This window comes from Scyliorhinus torazame, chromosome 17, assembly GCF_047496885.1.
Source record: "Scyliorhinus torazame isolate Kashiwa2021f chromosome 17, sScyTor2.1, whole genome shotgun sequence".
NCBI classification, from domain to species: domain Eukaryota; kingdom Metazoa; phylum Chordata; class Chondrichthyes; order Carcharhiniformes; family Scyliorhinidae; genus Scyliorhinus; species Scyliorhinus torazame.
Window position 1 is genome coordinate 165,151,614 of NC_092723.1, and position 19,889 is coordinate 165,171,502.

Consider the following 19,889-nt stretch of genomic DNA (forward strand, 5'->3'; position numbering starts at 1 on the left):
CATCCATTGGCTCTCCTTGGTCTAACCTATTTGTTATCTCTTCAAATAACTAAAGACTATTCCATAACATATTAACAATGAATATAACACTATAGCAATATAACACAGCAGGAACCCCCCCCCCCCCCAATATATGCAAAAACATCAGCCACACCCCCCAAAGGAATTTTTAAAACAAAGTACGCTCCCTTCCCCTTAGCAACCAATAGTTACTGTGGCCCATCACCCTCCCCTACTCCCCATCCCGACATTCTAATACTTCTTGAAAAAGTCGATGAACAGCTTGCACCTCACGAAGAACCCCTCATCCATACCTCTCCAAATGAAGAAAATCCAAAAATAGCTACCCATGGAGAAGGCATGACCGCCATTCCTACCACCTCAGACAAAACATCCGTGACTCCATTCCAGAACTCCACCAAGTTTGGCCAGGATCTGAACTTGTGGGCATATTTCGCAGGGAACCAGGCGCACCGTGCTCAATGATTGACCACTTCTGGGAAGAATCGGCTCAGCCTTACCGGTGTCATACGTGCTCCATGCACAACTTTAAGCTGAATAAGACTAAGTCTAGCACACGACGAGGATGCATTAATCCTTCGCAGTGCTTCTTCCCAAATCCAACCTCACACCGTGCCTCCCAATTCCTCCTCCCATTTTTGCAGCCTTGCCACCATCAAAACGTCCTGGCCAACTCGACATACACATTGAAGATATGCACTCCCCAATTTCATCCTTGGAGGAGCCTGTCCTGTAGACCAAAGGGCTGCATCATTGGGAACGAACCCACCTCTTTACACAAAAATGCCCTTATCTGGAGGTATCTGAACTCATTGCCGCTGGGCAATTGGTAAGCCTCCGTCAGCACAGTTAGGTCCGCAAAATTCCCACGCAAAAACAGGTCCTCAAAGCATTTGAATCCAAAAGGTCTCACTCCTTAAACCTGCCATCCAACCTCGCTGGGACAAATCTATGGTTACCACAGATCGGGGCCTTTCTGTACATGTCCTCCAAGCGAAAATGTAGACAGCACTGATTCCACACCCTTAGAGTGGAAACTACTACTGCATTTGATGAGTATCTACTTAGCAAGAATGGGAGAGGAGCTTAAGCCTTTGCCCTTAAAGAGGTCTCCCTACACAAGGCCACTTCCACCCTGCACCACACTAACCCTTGATTTAACACCTATTTCCGGACCATAACAATATAGGCAGCCCAGTAGTAACTCTGAAAATTAAGGAGAGCCAGGCCATCACCCTGTCTACCCTTCTTCAGACAAACGCTCTTAATACAGGGAACGCTCCCCACCCACACAAAGCGCAGAATAAGCCTATTGACCTTTCTGAGAAAAGATTTAGGCAAGAAGATTGGGAGATACTGGAATACAAAAAGGAACCCTGGCAGGATCACCATCATTATTGGCTGGACTCTCCCGGTCAGAGATAGCAGCAGTCTGTTGCATCTTTGAAACTCTTCTCTCATCCCCTCCACTAAACTTGCCAGATTTAACTTGTGAAGCTGGACCCAGTCTCGTGCCACCTGAAGCCCCAGATAGCGAAAGCTCTTTCTTGCGAGGCGAAACGAGAGCCCACTCAAACACCCCTGCTGTCCTCCGGAACCAATCAGGAACATCTTGCTCTTGGCCGTATTAAGCTTGTATCTGGAGAAGCAGCTAAACTCACTCAGAATCCCCAGAATCTTATCAAATGTCTCCATGGGATTAGAAATGTACAAGAGGAGGTCATTCGCATACAAAGAGAGTCAGTGCTCCACTACCCACCCCCCTCGCTCACTACCCCTCCACTCCCCAGACATCTGACGAGATATTGCCAATGGCTCAATTGCAAGGGTGAAGAGCAGAGGAGAGAGTGGGCACCCTGCCTCATACCATGCTGCAAAGTGAAAGATTTAGAGTTAACACCATTAGTGGCGATGCTTGCTTTCAGAGCTTTATACAACAGTCTAACCCAGTCCACGAATCCCTGCCCGAACCAAAATGTCAAAAAAAGTACACCCATTCCGCCCAGTCAAATGCCTTCTCAGCATCCATTGACACCACAGCCTCCATATCGCCACCTCCTGCGGACATGATGATTACGTCCAATAGCCTCCATATATTGGTCGCCAACAATCTGCCCTTTTCGAACCCAGTTTGGTCTTCTCCAACTACATTTGGCACACATCCCTTGATCCGGGTAGCCAATATCTTAGCCAGAAGCTTTGCATCTACATTTAGGAGTAAAATCGGATGATAGGGGACGGTATTCTCCCCTACCCGGTGGGGCGGGACATACCAGCGCCGAGGGCGTTGGGCCGCCCGGAAGGTGCGGACTCCGCACCTTCAGTGGCTAGGCCGGCGCCGGCAGGGCCAGATCCCCCTCTCCCCTCTCCTCTCCCCCCCCCCCCCCTCCCGGCTCTGCCAGCTCTAGCAGCTCCCCAATGTCAGCACCATGATTTTGACACCCTCAGTGATGCTTCTCAGTGACTGGGTCCTGCTCTGCAGAGTGTCAGCAATGCCCACCTACAACTGGGACAAGCTCCGCAGCACCTCAGCCATTTCCATCTGAGACTGGGCCATGTCTTGCAGCCTCATCAAGGTCAGCCTAAATGGCGGTACGGTGGCTCAGTGGTGAACACTGCCACCTCACGGCGCAGAGGACCCAGGTTCGTTCCAGGCCCCGGGTCACTGTCCATGTGGAGTTTACACATTCTTCCCATGTCTGCATGGGCCTCACCCCCACAACACAAAGATGTGCAGGGTAGGTGGATTGGCCACGCTAAATTGCCCCTTAATTGGAAAAAAAAAAAGAATTAAATTGGGTACTCTAGATTTTAAAAAGAATCAAGGTCAGCCTGGTACTGGGTCACGCCCCCCAGTGAGTTGGACATTCTGCCGAGGCCCTCAGCCATGGCAGTCACCGATTGAGCCACGTCTTGGACACCTCCACTAACCTGACGTTGTGCACCAGGCTCTCCACTGGGGTCGCCACCCTAGCAATGTTGCCCCGATCCACGCATTGCCAGCAATATCTCCTGCGCCCGTAGCCTCTTGGACTCCTCCAATAGGTTATGGACCTGCTGGAGTATCACTGACATCTCCCTCTGAATGTCCTGGCCGCTCAAAAACCTCTGCATCAGCTTCCATAGCCTGGCCCATAGGCTCGGCATCTGGCTGGGTCCCAGATGGGTCCTGGGATCCGGCAGTTCTCCGACTGCTGTCTCGCCTGGGCGTTACCGACTCCACCTGATGTGCATCAGCGACTGCGTGGTGCTCACCAGAACTTAACCGAAAAGCCTGACCACTAACGTTGCACCAATTAGTGGTGTGTGTCTCTGCGCTGGTGGATGGTGGGGATGTTAGCTGTGAGTCATCGATTATGGCATCCTCAGAGCTCTCCTCGGAGGTGGTCTCATGGGAGGCAGGGGAGGAGGCCACAGTCGGTTGGAAGACCTGCGGGAGAATTAACATGTGGTCAGTGGAGGAATGGGCAGTGTACATGGCATCAACAACTCATGTTTTGACTGGTCCCCGGGTGACGCCCGGTGTATACTCAACTCTGCGGCATGCGCCGACCTCCGCATTGGTGACCGCCCTAACCTTGGCCACTCCAGTCATTCCAGGGCCCTTTCCTCAAAGGTTGTGAGGATTCTTATATCCGACACCTCTCTGCCAGTCAGGCCCTCTCCCAGCAATTGTGGGGAGCGAGACGCAGAACGCATCGATAGCTGCACGTGCAGTTCCGTGGAGGGTTGGGGGAGTGAAGGTTGGAGGGGGCGGGTCACATGGGGGTGAGAAGGTCCTGGGTGTCAACTCACGCATGCGGCCGGTAGGTCGTTGACCTTCTTGTAGCACTGGGTTTCGGTTCTCCTGGTCACATTTCCCGAGCGGACAGCTGCTGCCACTTCATCCCTGGTGGCTCTGGCTGCCCTGTGGCTCACCCTCCAGGATCCCCGGGGAACTGGACATCCTTGCTGGCCTCAACTAAATCTAGGAGCCTCCTCAGATCCGTGTCTCCAAACCTTGAGGCCGCTCGTCTTGGTGCCATGGCTGCGAGCTGAGTGGGGGGCTGGCTGTGCAAGTGCTGTTTAAGTGTTGCTCAACCTTGTTAGCGAGTGCGGTCCTTGCAAATCGGCTGACAAGCCTTCATTTGCGCGTGAGGCCCGTGAGGCCTCATTAAGTGGACCAATTAGTGTTGTATCGCGTTGCTGGCCTCGCTGTGCGGAGCGGCGGACAACACGCGGCAGTTCCCGCTTTCTACCACATTTAGAAATCTTTCCGGAGAATTGTGCCCTAGGAGTTTGGTGTGTGAATAATTCCAGACATAAACTTGTAACCTACAATTACATGACAGTGGGTATTTTAAACATTATGTTCACACACTGCTCATATTTTCAGCAAGATTCCCATAGATGCTCATCTATTTGAGAGAATGGAAGGGTTGGACTTCAGATTTCTTAGCAATCAATGCCTGGTGGCGTAATCAAGTAAAGTGAACTATTCTGTGCCCACTTAATTGTCTACGAAATAAAATGCCATGTTGCTGTTTATTCGACACAAAGCAACAACTCTCGACATAAACTCTGAATCCTTTCAGAAGGGTTAACTCAAATATGCTTTTAGAGAACCCTGATCACGGCATTTAGACAGAAGATACGTTTTTTTCTTGCACTTTCGTGGTTTTCTTGCTCTTTTGTGGGTTTCTAAGTAGAAATCTGAAGAATTGTGCTAAAATAGCAAAATGTTTTCCAAAAGATTCAGATCAAACTAATAATATTTCATCAATTTATGCTTCCATAGAAAATGCAAACTGATGCCATACCTTTCGAACATAAGATACTGCATCTTCTTCAGTGTACACTTCAGCACTCACACCACCTCTTCTGTGCCTGGCTTTTACAACTGGATTTGGAGGTGGTGGTGAAATCTCATCATCATGAGAGTCTGACTGAGAATTGGACTTCTGGCGAGCCAAGATTTGTTTACATTCTTCCTATAATTAGACAAGAAAAGGGTGTTTACAGACATGTGAAAGAACATGCATTTTAGCTAACTATATTAAAAATATTTAGTATGAAGTTTCTCACTTTCCCAAAGTAGAAATTTTTTTTTTGTAAAATATTTTATTAAGACATTTGTGATTCCAAAGTAGAAATTTAGATGACTGTTCAATGCTAAATAATAAAATATCACATCATAAAGAATTTTCACTATACCCTCTCTACCGCCTCAACGTCCTTCCTATAGCGTGGAGTCAAAAACTGCACAATGTTCAAACAGGTATTAGAAATAACGAAAAGACTTGCTTTATAGAACATAGAAAAATACAGCACAGAACAGGCCCTTCGGCCCACGATGTTGTGCCGAACCTTTGTCCGAGATTAATCATAGATTATCATTGAATTTACAGTGCAGAAGGAGGCCATTCGGCCCATTGAATCTGCACCGGCTCTTGGAAAGTGCCCCCTACCAAAGGTCCACACCTCCACCCTATCCCAGTAACCCCACCCAACATGAAGGGCAATTTTGGACACAAAGGGCAATGTATCATGGCCAATCCACCTAACCTGCACATCTTTGGACTGTGGGAGGAAACCGGAGCACCCGGAGAAAACCCACGCACACACGGGGAGGATGTGCAAACTCCGCACAGACAGTGACCCAAGCCGGAATCGAACCTGGGACCTTGGAGCTGTGAAGCAATTGTGCTATCCACAATGCTACCGTGCTGCCCTTAAGAACAAATTAATTTACACTATACCATTCTACCGTAATCCACGTACCTATCCAATAGCTGCTTGAAGGTCCCTAATGTTTCCGACTCAACTACTTCCACAGGCAGTGCATTCCATGCCCCCACTACTCTCTGGGTAAAGAACCTATCTCTGACATCCCCCCTATATCTTCCACCATTCACCTTAAATTTATGTCCCCTTGTAATGGTTTGTTCCACCCGGGAAAAAAGTCTCTGACTGTCTACTCTATCTATTCCCCTGATCATCTTATAAACCTCTATCAAGTCGCCCCTCATCCTTCTCCGTTCTAATGAGAAAAGGCCTAGCGCCCTCAACCTTTCCTCGTAAGACCTACTCTCCATTCCAGGCAACATCCTGGTAAATCTCCTTTGCACCTTTTCCAAAGCTTCCACTTCCTTCCTAAAATGAGGCGACCAGAACTGTACACAGTACTCCAAATGTGGCCTTACCAAAGTTTTGTACAGCTGCATCATCACCTCACGGCTCTTAAATTCAATCCCTCCGTTAATGAACGCTAGCACACCATAGGCCTTCTTCACAGCTCTATCCACTTGAGTGGCAACTTTCAAAGATGTATGAACATAGACCCCAAGATCTCTCTGCTCCTCCACATTGCCAAGAACTCTACCGTTAACCCTGTATTCCGCATTCATATTTGTCCTTCCAAAATGGACAACCTCACACTTTTCAGGGTTAAACTCCATCTGCCACTTCTCAGCCCAGCTCTGCATCCTATCTATGTCTCTTTGCAGCCGACAACAGCCCTCCTCACTATCCACAACTCCACCAATCTTCGAATCTTCTGCAAATTTACTGACCCACCCTTCAACTCCCTCATCCAAGTCATTAATGAAAATCACAAACAGCAGAGGACCCAGAACTGATCCCTGCGGTACGCCACTGGTGACTGGGATCCAGGCTGAATATTTGCCATCCACCACCACTCTCTGACTTCTATCGGTTAGCCAGTTCATTATCCAACTGGCCAAATTTCCCACTATCCCATGCCTCCTTACTTTCTGCAGAAGCCTACCATGGGGAACCTTATCAAATGCCTTACTAAAACCCATGTACACTACATCCACTGCTTTACCTTCATCCACATGCTTGGTCACCTCCTCAAAGAATTCAATAAGACTTGTAAGGCAAGACCTACCCCTCACAAATCCGTGCTGACTATCCCTAATCAAGCAGTGTCTTTCCAGATGCTCAGAAATCCTATCCTTCAGTACCCTTTCCATTACTTTGCCTACCACCGAAGTAAGACTAACTGGCCTGTAATTCCCAGGGTTATCCCTAGTCCCTTTTTTGAACAGGGGCACGACATTCGCCACTCTCCAATCCCCTGGTACCACCCCTGTTGACAGTGAGGACGAAAAGATCATTGCCAACAGCTCTGCAATTTCATCTCTTGCTTCCCATAGAATCCTTGGATATATCCCGTCAGGCCCGGGGGACTCGTCTGTCCTCAAGTTTTTCAAAATGCCCAACACATCTTCCTTCCTAACAAGTATTTCCTCGAGCTTACCAGTCTGTTTCACATTGTCCTCTCCAACAATATGGCCCCTCTCATTTGTAAATACAGAAGAAAAGTACTCGTTCAAGACCTCTCCTATCTCTTCAGACTCAATACACAATCTCCCGCTACTGTCCTTGATCAGACCTACCCTCGCTCTAGTCATTCTCATATTTCTCACATATGTGTAAAAGGCCTTGGGGTTTTCCTTGATCCTACCCGCCAAAGATTGTTCATGCCCTCTCTTAGCTCTCCTAATCCCTTTCTTCAGTTCCCTCCTGGCTATCTTGTATCCCTCCAGCGCCCTGTCTGAACCTTGTTTCCTCAGCCTTACATAAGTCTCCTTCTTCCTCTTAACAAGACATTCAACCTCTCTTGTCAACCATGGTTCCCTCACTCGACCATCTCTTCCCTGCCTGACAGGGACATACATATCAAGGACACGTAGTACCTGTTCCTTGAACAAGTTCCACATTTCACTTGTGTCTTTCCCTGACAGCCTATGTTCCCAACTTATGCACTTCAATTCTTGTCTGACAATATCGTATTTACCCTTCCCCCAATTGTAAACATTGCCCTGTTGCACGCACCTATCCCTCTCCATTACTAAAGTGAAAGTCACAGAATTGTGGTCACTATCTCCAAAATGCTCCCCCACTAACAAATCTATCACTTGCCCTGGTTCATTACCAAGTACCAAATCCAATATGGCCTCCCCTCTGGTCGGACAATCTACATACGGTGTTAGAAAAGCTTCCTGGACACACTGCACAAACACCATCCCATCCAAACTATTTGATCTAAAGAGTTTCCACTCAATGTTTGGGAAGTTAAAGTCGCCCATGACTACTACCCTATGACTTCTGCACCTTTCCAAAATCTGTTTCCCAATCTGTTCCTCCACATCTCTGCTACTATTGGGGGGCCTATAGAAAACTCCTAACAAGGTGACTGCTCCTTTCCTATTTCTGACTTCAACCCATACTACCTCAGTAGGCTGATACTCCTTGAACTGCCTTTCTGCAGCTGTTATACTATCTCTAATTAACAATGCCACCCCCCCCCCCCACCTCTTTTACCACCCTCCCTAATCTTATTGAAACATCTATAACCAGGGACCTCCAACAACCATTTCTGCCCCTCTTCTATCCATGTTTCCGTGATGGCCACCACATCGTAGTCCCAAGTACCGATCCATGCCTTAAGTTCACCCACCTTATTCCTGATGCTTCTTGCGTTGAAGGATACACACTTCAACCCATCTCCGTGCCTGCAAGTACTCTCCTTTGTCAGTGTTCCCTTCCCCACTGCCTCATTACACGCTTTGGCGTACTGAATATCGGCTGCCTTAGTTGCTGGACTACAAATCCGGTTCCCATTCCCCTGCCAAATTAGTTTAAACCCTCCCGAAGAGTACTAGAAAACCTCCCTCCCAAGATATTGGTGCCCCTCTGGTTCAGATGCAACCCGTCCTGCTTGTACAGGTCCCACCTTCCCCAGAATGCAAATATCTGAAGCCATCCCTCCTACATCATTCCTGCAGCCACGTGTTCAGCTGCACTCTCGCCCTATTCCTAGCCTCGCTATCACGTGGCACCGGCAACAAACCAGAGATGACAACTCTGTCTGTCCTGGCTTTTAACTTCCAGCCTAACTCCCTAAATTAGTTTATCACCTCCACGCCCCTTTTCCTACCTATGTTGTTGGTACCAATGTGCACCACGACTTCTGGCTGCTCCCCCTCCCCCTTAAGGATCCTGAAGACACGATCCGAGACATCCCTGGCCCTGGCCCCCGGGAGGCAACATACACAGGCTTTGAGGAGCTGGAGTTGGGTGCACTTCCCGCAGCGATAGTCAGCGGGGATACCGGTGGTATCCCTCACCACCCACATCCTACAGGAGGAGCATGCAACTGGCCTAGCCTCCATCCCCTCTTACCTTACAGAATATAGCTGCCCTGTGGACCAACTGGGTCTCCGCCCTCCGACTCTGCTCCCAGTCAGCTGCACTCTCTGTAAACTCCTGGCTCCCTTCTCGCTCTTTGCGGAAATGTAGGCAACAAAATGAAAGGAGCACCTTACTCCCTCCTCACCTAACCCCCTCAGTCACCAAACTCTCACTATAGCACTCAAATGCACCAAATTCAGCACTGTAGGGGACTTTGTACTTATACAGTACCTTTCCCAATCTCAGTCAATCCCAAAGTACTTAACAACCAATTACGGTCAGTACTGATGTGTTGGGTGTTCTGGATCACAAACAGGTCACCAACACTGGAAGTGGTGCAACTCTATTTTATTACAAGGTTAACTATATTAACATACTTGAACTGTGGGCAAATGCAATACCAGCTTTAACTGTTGACCCTTGCCTAGTCCTAACCAGGTGATGCACTCAGCACATGGTGAATGTCTGTGTTGCAGGCTGTGAGCTCTGTGCTCCGAGCTGGCTGATACTAGAAAGAGCGGGAACTCTCCCGTCCCCTGTCTTTATAGTGCGTGTGCTCTCACTAGTGATTGGCTGTGGTGTTGTGTATGCTGATTGGTCCCACTGCATGTCCATCAGTGTGTGCGTGTGTGTGTCTGCACCATGATATACTGGTGTATATTATGACATCCCCCTTTTAATATAAAGAATATGTGCCTGCGTGACAATAAATATTGTGTAGTGAATGTACCTGACTATGTGTGTGCGTGTTATTTACATGACTATGTGCATGAGGCTAATCTATTTACACGGGAAGGTGCCTGGTGCCGAGAAATAGGGTGTCACACCAACAACGAAATGAACATTATATACAAACTACTGGAACGATGAAACAGGATAACAGAACAGATCAAAGAGTCCAACATTGTAAAACTCATAAGTCAAGTCTTTGAGGTGGGCGACGAATTCTGGTTGACCGCCTCAAGGGTGGGTCAGAAGCCACCGGCTGAGGAACGGGCTGGACCACGGCAGAGTGAGGATGATGCAGAGTATTCGGAATCTCCACATAGTCCAGGTTGGGGACAACAGGAGGGCGTGGCACATGTGGAGGATCACGTAGCAAGCGTGGAACGAGACGAAGGGCACGCCGATTGCGGCGGCGAATGGAACCATCTGGCAGACGAACCAGGAACGAGCAGGGAGACACCTGCCGAAGAACCACAGCAGTTGCAGACCAGCCACCCTCCGGAAGATGGATGCGGACGTTATCATCCGGCACCAGAGCAGGAAGATCAGTCGCCCGAGCGTCATGCGCTGCCTTGTGTTGTGCACGAGACTGTTGCATCCGCTGAAGGAACGTGGTCGAGGTCTTGGACGTGAATGGATGGCACTGTGGTCCTGAGGGTGCAACCCATGAGCAGCTGGGCTGGCGACAGGCCCGTGGAGAGTGGGGCCGAATGATAGGCCAGCAAGGCGAGGTAGAAGTCGGATCTTGCATCGGCAGCCTTGCAGAGGAGCCGTTTGATGATGTAGACGCCCTTTTCCGCTTTGCCATTGGATTGGGGGTGCAAGGGACTGGATGTCACATGCACAAAGTTGTACCTGCTGGCAAAGTTGGACCATTCCTGGCTCGCGAAGCAGGGGCCATTGTCCGACTTCACAGTGAGTGGGATGCCGTGACAGGCAAAGGTCTCCCTGCAGGCACAGATGACCGCCGATGATGTGATGTCGTGCAGGCGTACGACCTCTGGGTAGTTCGATAAATAGTCTACAATCAAAACATAGTCCCTGCCGAGCGCATGGAACAGGTCAATGCCTACCTTAGACCAAGGGGATGTGACCAACTCCTGGGGCTGTAGGGTCCCACGTGGTTGGGCCGGCTGGAACCGCTGACAGGTGGGGCAGTTGAGCACTGTGTTGGCGATGTCCTCATTGATGCCGGGCCAGTACACAGCCTCTCGGGCCCTCCGTCGGCACTTCTCCACGCCAAGATGGCCCTCGTGTAGCTGTTCGAAAACGAGCTGGCGCATGCTGTGCGGGTTCACGATGCGGTCCAGCTTCAGGAGAACACCATCGACTACTGCCAGATCGTCTCTGATATTGTAGAACTGCAGGCATTGGCCCTTGAGCCACCCTTCCGTCATGTGGCACATGACACGCTGTAGTAGGGGGTCAGCCGCCGTCTCGCGGCGAATGTGGATAAGGCATTCATCCGTGGCCGGCAGATTGGAGGCAGTGAAGGCCACATGGGCGTCAACCTGGCAGACGAACCCCGCTGGGTCACACAGGGTGTTGACTGCCCTGGATAGAGCGTCGGCTATGATCAGGTCCTTGCCCGGGGTGTATAGGAGCTGGAAATCGTACCGCCGGAGTTTAAGCAGAATGCGCTGGAGGCGAGGGGTCATATCATTCAGGTCTTTTTGTTTAATGTTGACCAGCCGGCGATGGTCGGTCTCGACAGTGAATTGGGGGAGGCCGTACACGTAATCATGAAATTTGTCGACCCCGGTCAACAGGCCCAGGCACTCCTTTTCGATCTGCGCGTAGCGCTGTTCTGTGGGGGTCATGGCACGTGACGCATATGCAACGGGGGCCCATGATGAGGCCTCATCGCGTTGCAGGAGCACCGCCAAAATGCCGGATTGGCTGGCATCCGTTGAAATTTTTGTTTCCTTCGTGGGATCAAAAAATACTAATACCGGGCTGTGGTAAGCTTGGTCTTAAGCTCCTCCCATTCATGCTCGTGGGCGGGAAGCCGTTGGAAGTCTGTCGTTTTCCTGACCAGGTTCCGGAGAGCTGTGGTATGGGAGGCGAGGTTGGGGATGAACTTCCCCAGGAAGTTGACCATGCCCAAAAATCGGAGGACTGCCTTCTTATCCGCTGGCTTCTGTATGGCCGTGATGGCTGCCACCTTGTCCGCATCCGGCCGCACACCCAACCGGGAGATGTGGTCCCCTAGGAACTTGAGTTCCGTCTGGCTGAAGGAACATTTGGCTCTGTTGAGGCGAAGGCCTTGGTCCCGTATTAGTTTGAAAACGCGCTGGAGGCGACTGAGATGCTCCTGCGGGGTGGTGGACCAAATGATGATGTCGTCAACATAGACGCGCACACCCTCAATGCCCTCCATCATTTGCTCCGTGATCCGGTGGAATACTTCTGATGCCGATATAATCCCAAACTGCATCCTGTTGTAGCAGCATCTGCCAAACGGGGTATTAAAGGTACACAGCTTTCTGCTGGACCTGTTTAGTTGAATTTGCCAGAATCCTTTCGAGGCGTCAAGTTTGGTGAAGATGTTGGCCCGAGCCATCTCGCACGTGATCTCCTCGCACTTGGGGATAGGGTAATGCTCCCTCATTATGTTGCGATTCAGATCCTTTGGGTCAATGCAGATCTGGAGCTCGCCGGAGGGCTTCTTTATGCACACCATGGAACTGACCAAGTCGGTTGGTTCCGTCACTCTGGAGAGCACTCCTTGGTTCTGGATGTCCTGCAGCTGCTGCTTGAGGCGGTCCTTGAGGGGTGCTGGGACTCTGCGAGGTGCATGTCTTGTTTGAGCTGGATTTTGCAAGTGTATGGAAGCGTGCCCATGCCTTTGAAAACGTCGCGGTGCTGGTCGATGATGGCATTGAGTTGCGCCCTGAAGTCCACATCCTGGAAGGCAGACGTGCCCTCTGGAGAGAGAGAGTGTACGAGGTTTAGGAATTTGCATGCCTGTGCACCTAGCAGAGTCCTTCGAGGAGCCCACGATCTCAAAGGGAAGGATGGCTTTTCGCGAGTTGTGCGTCACTTCGAGTTGGCATGAACCGGTAGCAGGAATGACGTTGCCATTGTAGTCCACTAGTTGGCAGGTCGACGGAAAAATGATTGGTTTAACCCCAAGGGTCTGAAAGGCTGACCACGCTAGGAGATTAGCGGAAGCACCAGTGTCCAGGCGGAATCGTATCTGGAATCGGTTGACCTTCAGGGTGGCACACCACTCGTCGTCTGGATCAATGCTGTGCACCGACAGCGGCTGGTCACTTTGATTCGGGGACAGCCTGTTCTTTGTTATAACAGCGACTGGAAAAGGCTCCCTCGGGTCCTCAGTGTCACTGGTCTGCGGGAAGTCGGAATCAGACTCGGTTTGGGGGTAGGTAACTGCTTGTTGCAGGGTTCTTCGGAGGTTTATTTCATTTCCTGGTTCAATTTGAGGCATTGTGCTGTCATTCCAGGTGAAGGAAGGTTGTTTTACAGCTTTAAAAGATTTGTTCTTTGATTTGGGACGTTTCCCCTTTAAATGAGCGTGGTCCGGGGCCTCTGGCATCATGAGGGTGACATAGCACGTAGGAGGCGTTTGCACATGCGCAGATCGCGGTTCCTTTACTGATGGCCGTTTTCGTGATTGCGCATGCGCGGCGTCATGCAACTACGGAAGTGCAGTCCCTTTAGAAAGATGGCCGCCGACCAAAATAGTTCTCTGCTCCGGGATTTCGGCCTCGAGGTGAGTACTGGCACTTCTCTTACCTTTCCTTGATGGTTGGAGTGTGTTTTCCTCACAGTATTTGCCAAATTTGTCCAGGACTGCCTGGAAGTCACTCCTGTTTTGCCCCTTGGAAAACTTGAATTTTGTTTTTAAGATTTCTTCTGCTCTGGCACCAGCGAAGGTGAGGAGAAGCTCTGTCTTTTCAGGATCGGCCAGGTCTTCTAGTTCGGCTGCCAGCAGGAAGATTTCAAACTTTTGCCGGAATGCCGTCCAGATTTCGCGGAGATCGCCGTGGCACTAGAGCTGCTGCGGAACCTGGATCTTGAACATCTTGCCTGGGTATCGTTGCTGGTTGTCACTGTACACGGAGGTGCAGGCGATGCGGAGCGGCGGGTTGATGTTCTCCATGCTGCAGGATGCCGGAATGCTGATTAGTTGCAGGTGGGTCTCAGAAGTGCAAGTATGCAACCACTCCTTGGTACCATGATGTGTTGGGTGTTCTGGATCACAAACAGGTCACCAACACTGGAAGTAGTGCAACTGTATTTTATTATAAGGTTACCTATATTAACATACTTGAACTGTGGGAAAATGCAATACCAGCTTTAACTGTTGACCCTTGCCTAGTCCTAACCAGGTGATGCACTCAGCACATGGTGAATGTCTGTTTTGCAGGCTGTGAGCTCTGTGCTCCGAGCTGGCTGATACTAGAGTGAGCGGGAACTCTCCTGTCCCCTGTCTTTATAGTGCGTGTGCTCTCACTGGTGATTGGCTTCGGTGTTGTGTATGCTGATTGGTCCCACTGCATGTCCATCAGTGTGTGTGTGTGTGTCTGCACCATGATATACTGGTGTATATTATGACAAGTACTACTGAACTGTAGTCACTGATTTACAGTCGACAAGTCAGTAGCCACTTTTCATAGAGTAAGCTGCAACAAGGTGTTGGCCGAGCGATTATTGCTAGCCAGGACATTTGGCTAGCTACCCTACTCAACTTTGAATAGTACCATGAGTAGACTGGACCTCAGTTTAATGCCTCATCCAAAGAATAACCCGATAGCAGTGCTGCATTCCCTAAGCACTGCAGCTGTGTCCAGCTTAGATTAGATCAAGTCTCTGGAATGGGTCTTGAAACCACAAACTTCCACTCACAGGCAGAAGTGAAACAACTGAGCCACACCAGAGACCAAAGGTTCGATTTGGTGAAGTGGAGTTTCGGGTGAATGCGGTGGGGCTGAGGCCAATTTGGGGATCTTGCCATTTAAGGTAGCTAGGGAAAGGTTCAGATACTTGGGGATCCAGGTGTCGAGGGTATGAGCTACAATGCACAAGTGGAATTTGACAATGTTGATGGAGGTTTATGGGGGGACTTTAAGAGATAGGACACACTACACCTGACACTGGCAGGGAGGGTGAAGGTTGCGAAAATGAACGTGCTGCCAAAGTTCCTGTTTGTTTTCCAGGCCCTCCTGATCTTTCTCCCGAAGGCCTTCTTTTCAAAATTGGTGATGGTGATCTAGGAGTTTGTAAGGGCGGGGAAGGTGCCGAGGGTAAAGAGGGCCTATAGTGTGAGGCAATGCACAGGGTAAATTCAACCTCCTCTTACGCGCGGATAAGCTTGATTCAGTTGAAGGTAGTGCACAGGGTGCATGACTCGGGCAAGGATGAGTGGGTTCTTTCAAGGAGTGGCCGATGAGTGCAAGAAGTGCGGGCAAGGGCCGGTGAAATATGCGCACATGTTCTGGGGCTGTGAGAAGCTGGAGGGGTACTAGGAAGCAGTTGTCCAAAATTGTGGGGGTGGTGATCATGCCGGATCTAATGGTGGCGATTTTTGGGATATCGAGAATGCCAGAGCTGATGGAGGGGAAGAGAGCTGATGTTGTGGCCTTTGCTTCTCTAATTGCCCGGCAAAGGATCTTGCTGAATTGGAGATCGTATACGCCGCTGGAGGTGGCAGCCTGGTTAGGGGATCTGCATGATTTTCTACGGTTGGAGAAGATCAAATTTGAGTTGAGGTGGTCAGAAGGGGGCTTCAAGACATGGTGGGGTTGTTCATGACAATGTTTGAGGAACTGTTCATTGTGGGGATTAAGCTGTAAAAAGGAGTAAAAATTGTACAAACTGTGGATTGTGAGGTTGTTGAGTGTGTTGTGTATATTACTGTTTTTTACACACGTTTGCAATAAAATACATTATTTTGAAATTGTAAGTGAGTGGTTTTCCAATTGAAATGAAATGAAAATGAAAATCGCTTATTGTCACAAGTAGGCTTCAAATGAAGTTACTGTGAAAAGCCCCTAGTCGCCACATTCCGGTGCCTGTTCAGGGAGGCTGGTACGGGAATTGAACCGTGCTGCTGGCTTGCTTGGTCTGCTTTAAAAGCCAGAGATTTAGCCCAGTGTGCTAAACAAGCCCAATTAGTTAATATTGAGGCCATCTAGATTCAGCATTAAAGCTCGTATTTTAAATCAGCAGTATTCAATTATCTTTTTAAAAAACCTTATTATTGACTCCTGAATTTCTGGTAGAAACTGCCTGCTTTCTACACTTTTAACTCACACGTAGCTGAAATATTTGTCGGAGTTGTGAGAAACGGGTTCTGTTTTGTTGCGATGTTTTCCCCCACACAATCATCAAACAAAGCATGTGGTATTTTTGCCCAGAGCTCACTGCAGTACACATCTCATCATCCACTTGCTATGACAATGACACATTCTTTCCAACTAGAAATATGTGACAGTAAGCTCAATGATCAAAAATTCCTCATTTGCTTTCTAAAAATCTTCATGTTATCTGGAGCAATGCGAATATCAGTTGCAATTCAAGTGTAACTTCAGATGTGCAATGTTTAACAGTTTTAATAATGGAGGTCAATAACAGGTATTCACTGAACAGCACACACATTCACCTGTACAAACTCTCACCATAATGGTTTCCAAGTTGTTGAAATAATTGAGTAATGCTCACAGGGCAGTAATACATATTTGCTACACAAAAGTATGATTTCAATTTCCTTGCAACCATATACATTTTTAATTGCAATTCCACAAATCCAAAAAAGGTCTTTTATTTGTTACAATCATGATTCCCTCAAAGTGGGATTGAACCAATTTTTAACTCTAATTCCAAGGCAGTGGATATGCATAACCTCTTTAAGTTTATTAAAAAGCAACTCATTTTTACTAATTTTTCTGAGAAGCATCCACTTCACACTATTGACCTGAATCAGGCCATTTGAATTTTGCAGAAAAAAAATGACATCAAAATAGATATCTCTCAGATGCTTTAATAAAGAAGAGAATTTGCATTTTTACTTTACTTTGCTTGACCTCGTGACATAGCACAGTGCTTTGCAGCTAATGAAGTACTTTTGAAGTATATACAACTCCTTTAACATAATAAATCATCACAAAGCACTTCATAGAACATTACAAAACAAAGGATAATACTGAGCCACATAAGACAATACAGACAAGATAGCCAAAAGCTTGAACAAAGAGATAGGTTTTAAGGAGGGACATGAAGGAGGAAAGCAAAGTTGAGAGGTGAAAAGTGTAGAGAGCAAATGGCAGAGATTGGGGCCTAGGCAACTGAAGGCACGGCCACCAACGTTGAAGCAATTATAATTGGGGATGCACAAGGAGCCAGAATTAAGGGAGCACAGATATCTCAGAGTGTTGTGGGGCTGGTGAAAGTTAAAGAGATAAGGAAGGGCAAGACCATGGATGGATTTGAAAACAAGAAAGACAAAATTAAATTCAAGATGCTGCTTGACCAGAAGCAATGAAGCTCAAAGAGTACAGACATGATAGCACAATTGGACTTGCTGCAAGTTAAGACACCGGAAGCAGACTTTTGGATAGCCTCAAATTTATCAAGGGTGAAATGTGGGAGACCCAGCCAGTAGTGCACTGGAGTAGTTCAGTCTAGATGTAATGAAGGCATTAATGAGGGTTTCAGCAGCAGGTAAACGGAATAGGGGAGAAGTAAATGGGTGGAAATAGACAGTGATGCTACGAGTAGGAGGTCAGAAGCTTATCTCAGGATCAAATGTTACAGCAAGGTTGGGAGCAGACTGGCTTAATCTCAGGCTGTTAACAGGGCGAGGTATGGAGTCTGTAGCTGGGAATAGAGTTTGGAGCAAGAACAGAAAACAGTGCCTTCGGTCTTTCCAATGTTTCACTGGAGGAAATTTTTGCGCATCCAGCACTGGACATCATATAAGCAATTTGATAATTTAGCAACAATGAAGGTGTCAAGAGAGGTGTTGGTAAGGCATTGCTGGTTGTTACCCGTGTACCAATGAAAAATTACACCTTGCCGTTGAAATATATTGCCTAGGGCTAAGGAGAGATGCTTGGGGAACACCAGAGGTAATGGTGTTGGAGCAGGAAGCAAACCCATTTCAAGTGATTCTCTAGCTACAATTAGATAAATAAGAAAGGGAGAGCAGTCCCACAGAGCTGGGTGACAGTGGAGAGGAGTTGGAGGGGGATAGTGTAGTGAACCAGTCAAAGACTGCAGACAGGTTCAAATGGGCAAGGAGGGAAAGTTTACCATTGGCACAGACACACAAGCTGTCATTTGTGACTTTGGTTAAGAGTCATTTTGGTACAATGGGACAGAAACCGGATTGGAGAGATTTAAACGTGGAGTTCCGGGAAAGATTTGGGAGGCAAGATGTTCAAAAACGTTGGAGAGGACCAGGTGGTTAGACATAAAATGGTAGCTTACAAGGGCGGTCGGTTGTTTAAGGAGAGGTGATAATGGCAGATTTAAAAGGAGAGAGAGACAACACCTGACAGAAGAACTGTTTACAATATTGGCTAACATGGGGTCAGGAGGGGGAAGTTGGGAGATCAGCAGTTTAATGGGAATAGAATGTGCGTCTTATGAACAAGATTGGTTCAGAGAGGCAGAGAGGGCATATGGGGAAATTAGAGAATGACTAGAGAAAGATGCAGGTTCAGGGCAAGGATGGCGAGGGAGGCTGCTGAGCATTAACAGAAGTTAATGATAAAGAAGTATATGAGCTCCTTGCCCTTGTTGTTGGAAGCAAGGACAGAGGGGGCAGGACGGAAGGTGTTTAAGAAGATGGTTTGCAGCAAAGAAGCCAGGGGTTAAGAAGTATAGTAGCCAAGCTCCCCCAAAAAGCAATGAAGAAAATAGCCATTTTTCACTATATGTCAAAGTGAGGATGATAGATTACTTATTTCAACTTTGAAATTCTGCATTGTGTGCACTTTCCTTTGTCATGGGGTGGCCTGGGTATTTCAAATTGGCAATAATAATTTGGGAAAAGCTTGTTCAAAGCATAGATCAACAGTTTCAAATCTAGCGTCAAATGTTCTTCTGCTGCTTTCCCTACAGCAAACTGCAAAAGAGAGGAATGTTTGAAAAATATAAATGTCTAAAGTGCACAAAAGAAGCCAGACAGGCAATTGCCATGGTATTACACTGGGATGAACTGAGCAGAGATCAAGTGGATGGGAAAAAACTGTAAGGGAGAAGTCATCTCAAGGTGCTCATATGTATGTTTAGAGTTACATAGCTGAAAGCAGGTTGCTCAACACCTCCAAGTCACAGTTTACGTGGGGGGTGGTGCCACTGTTAAAGATTCCTAGACTAAAAACAAATCATATGCAATCTTAAAACCAGAATGTGGAGCTGTGCAATATTACTTCACCCCATTAAGCAATTTATCAGGGAGCAATAGTTCAATAAATGTCAAGCTATCTATAAAGAACAAAACCTTATTTCTTCTTCAGGAAAACATAATTTCTAAATATTTTGCTGAAACTGATATATAATCATGACATTATAATGATAAATAATGGCAACGTTCATATATATTCAAGTTCTTTTTGTCCATTTTTTTCAGAATAGTCTGTAATAGTATCAGCCTTATGACAAATACAACCTTTGTAGTTCCTTAAGTATATGGAATAAGAGTGCCATATTTGATTAAATTGTTGTGACACAGAAAAGCTACACCATCAGTGTATTATTGAAGTTGACATACTGTCATAGATCTGTAACTCATATGTTGAGGAAGAATACAGAGTTAATGAGTACTACAGTCTCAAATTTACCCTGACTTGCTAATAATTGCTATGTTAACAACCAATTTAACTTTCATTCAGACAAGGACCCATTTGCTGCAAACAAAAGGAATATGTTCAATCCTTGTGCCTTTTTTGAATTACTGGGAGCTTGGGAAGCCT

At 47.7% G+C, this 19,889-nt stretch overlaps 1 protein-coding gene across 3 annotated transcripts in view; it reads right to left on the minus strand.

Annotated features, from left to right (window-relative positions):
* prkar1b (protein kinase, cAMP-dependent, regulatory, type I, beta) overlaps positions 1-19,889 on the minus strand; it is a 375,815-nt gene that overhangs the window by 279,682 nt on the left and 76,244 nt on the right. For 2 of the 3 annotated variants that reach the window (XM_072481561.1, XM_072481563.1), the window contains exon 3: positions 4,821-4,991. The exons of the other annotated variant lie outside the window; for it this stretch is intronic. In XM_072481561.1, coding sequence (XP_072337662.1) covers positions 4,821-4,991 — 171 coding nt within the window. The remainder of the gene's footprint in view (positions 1-4,820; positions 4,992-19,889) is intronic. 3 annotated transcript variants of the gene reach the window in all.